Source organism: Octopus bimaculoides, chromosome 27, assembly GCF_001194135.2.
Source record: "Octopus bimaculoides isolate UCB-OBI-ISO-001 chromosome 27, ASM119413v2, whole genome shotgun sequence".
In the NCBI taxonomy this organism is placed as follows: domain Eukaryota; kingdom Metazoa; phylum Mollusca; class Cephalopoda; order Octopoda; family Octopodidae; genus Octopus; species Octopus bimaculoides.
The window spans coordinates 18,578,925-18,579,868 of NC_069007.1; the positions used below are offsets into that span (position 1 = coordinate 18,578,925).

At 35.5% G+C, this 944-nt stretch overlaps 1 protein-coding gene across 2 annotated transcripts in view; it reads right to left on the reverse strand.

Annotated features, from left to right (window-relative positions):
• Positions 1–523: 523 nt before the first annotated feature.
• The window catches only part of LOC106883796 (uncharacterized), a 6,194-nt gene continuing 5,773 nt past the window's right edge, over positions 524–944 (reverse strand). For both annotated transcript variants that reach the window (XM_014934931.2, XM_052977269.1), the window contains one exon: positions 524–813. In XM_014934931.2, coding sequence (XP_014790417.2) covers positions 748–813 — 66 coding nt within the window. In that variant the 3' untranslated portion in view covers positions 524–747. The remainder of the gene's footprint in view (positions 814–944) is intronic.

Consider the following 944-nt stretch of genomic DNA (forward strand, 5'->3'; position numbering starts at 1 on the left):
CGGCCCGAGGCTATAGTAGAAGACACTTGCCCAAGGTACCACGCAGTGGGACTGAACCCAGAACCACGTGGTTGGTAAGCAACCTACTTACCACACAGCCATTCCTGCGCGTTAAATAAAGCTATGTAGCAAGAATTCTTTTTGTAGTTCCTGGCAAAGATTGAAACTTTCATCCACATCTTCTCACTGTCTTTAAACAACATTTTGATTTTGTTTAAAAAAAAAAGGCTATTTTAAACTTATTTTTATCATTTGTAATTGATTGGGGGGGGGGGCTGATTTGACCCTTTAACATAAAGATTTATCAGCCAAATCTATTGCTTATTTATTCACATTTTTTTGAATTAATCATGCATTATCTTGTAGCTTTGAGATTTTGAAGATATGGTTTTAGAATGACATTGTAGGGCAAGTGTGAGAGGCTGGATCTGGCCGGTTTTAACAATAAACAGAGACATATATACACACGTATACATATATAGATAGATATACACACACACATATAAACATATATATTCTGATGTAAGAAGTGAATATTAAAATCTAATTTTATTTCTGAATCTTGAAGTTTAAAATGTTCCTTTATCCCTGATCCCTATTCCTTGTACAGCACATAAAATACAAATTCCAGTAAAATCACACAGAGAGGATTTTTAAGAATCAGAGGCCACCATTAAGGATGGCGGTGGTTTTGGCATTTATTAGAAAGGCAGCGGGTACTTCACTGAAGTGAAATATTAATTCACCCTATGAGTGGACGGCCAATGTCAGCGTTAAGACACAGACTACGTTTATCAAGAAACCAGTTGAAACCTGCAAAGAGAGAAGAAGAATGGTTAATAAAAAAAACTGTGTCACTTTTGAGAGAGAGACAATATAGACTGTGGTACCCAGATTTGAATGGAGAAATTGAATAAGAAATGAGTTTCCTCAAGAAAATTAAA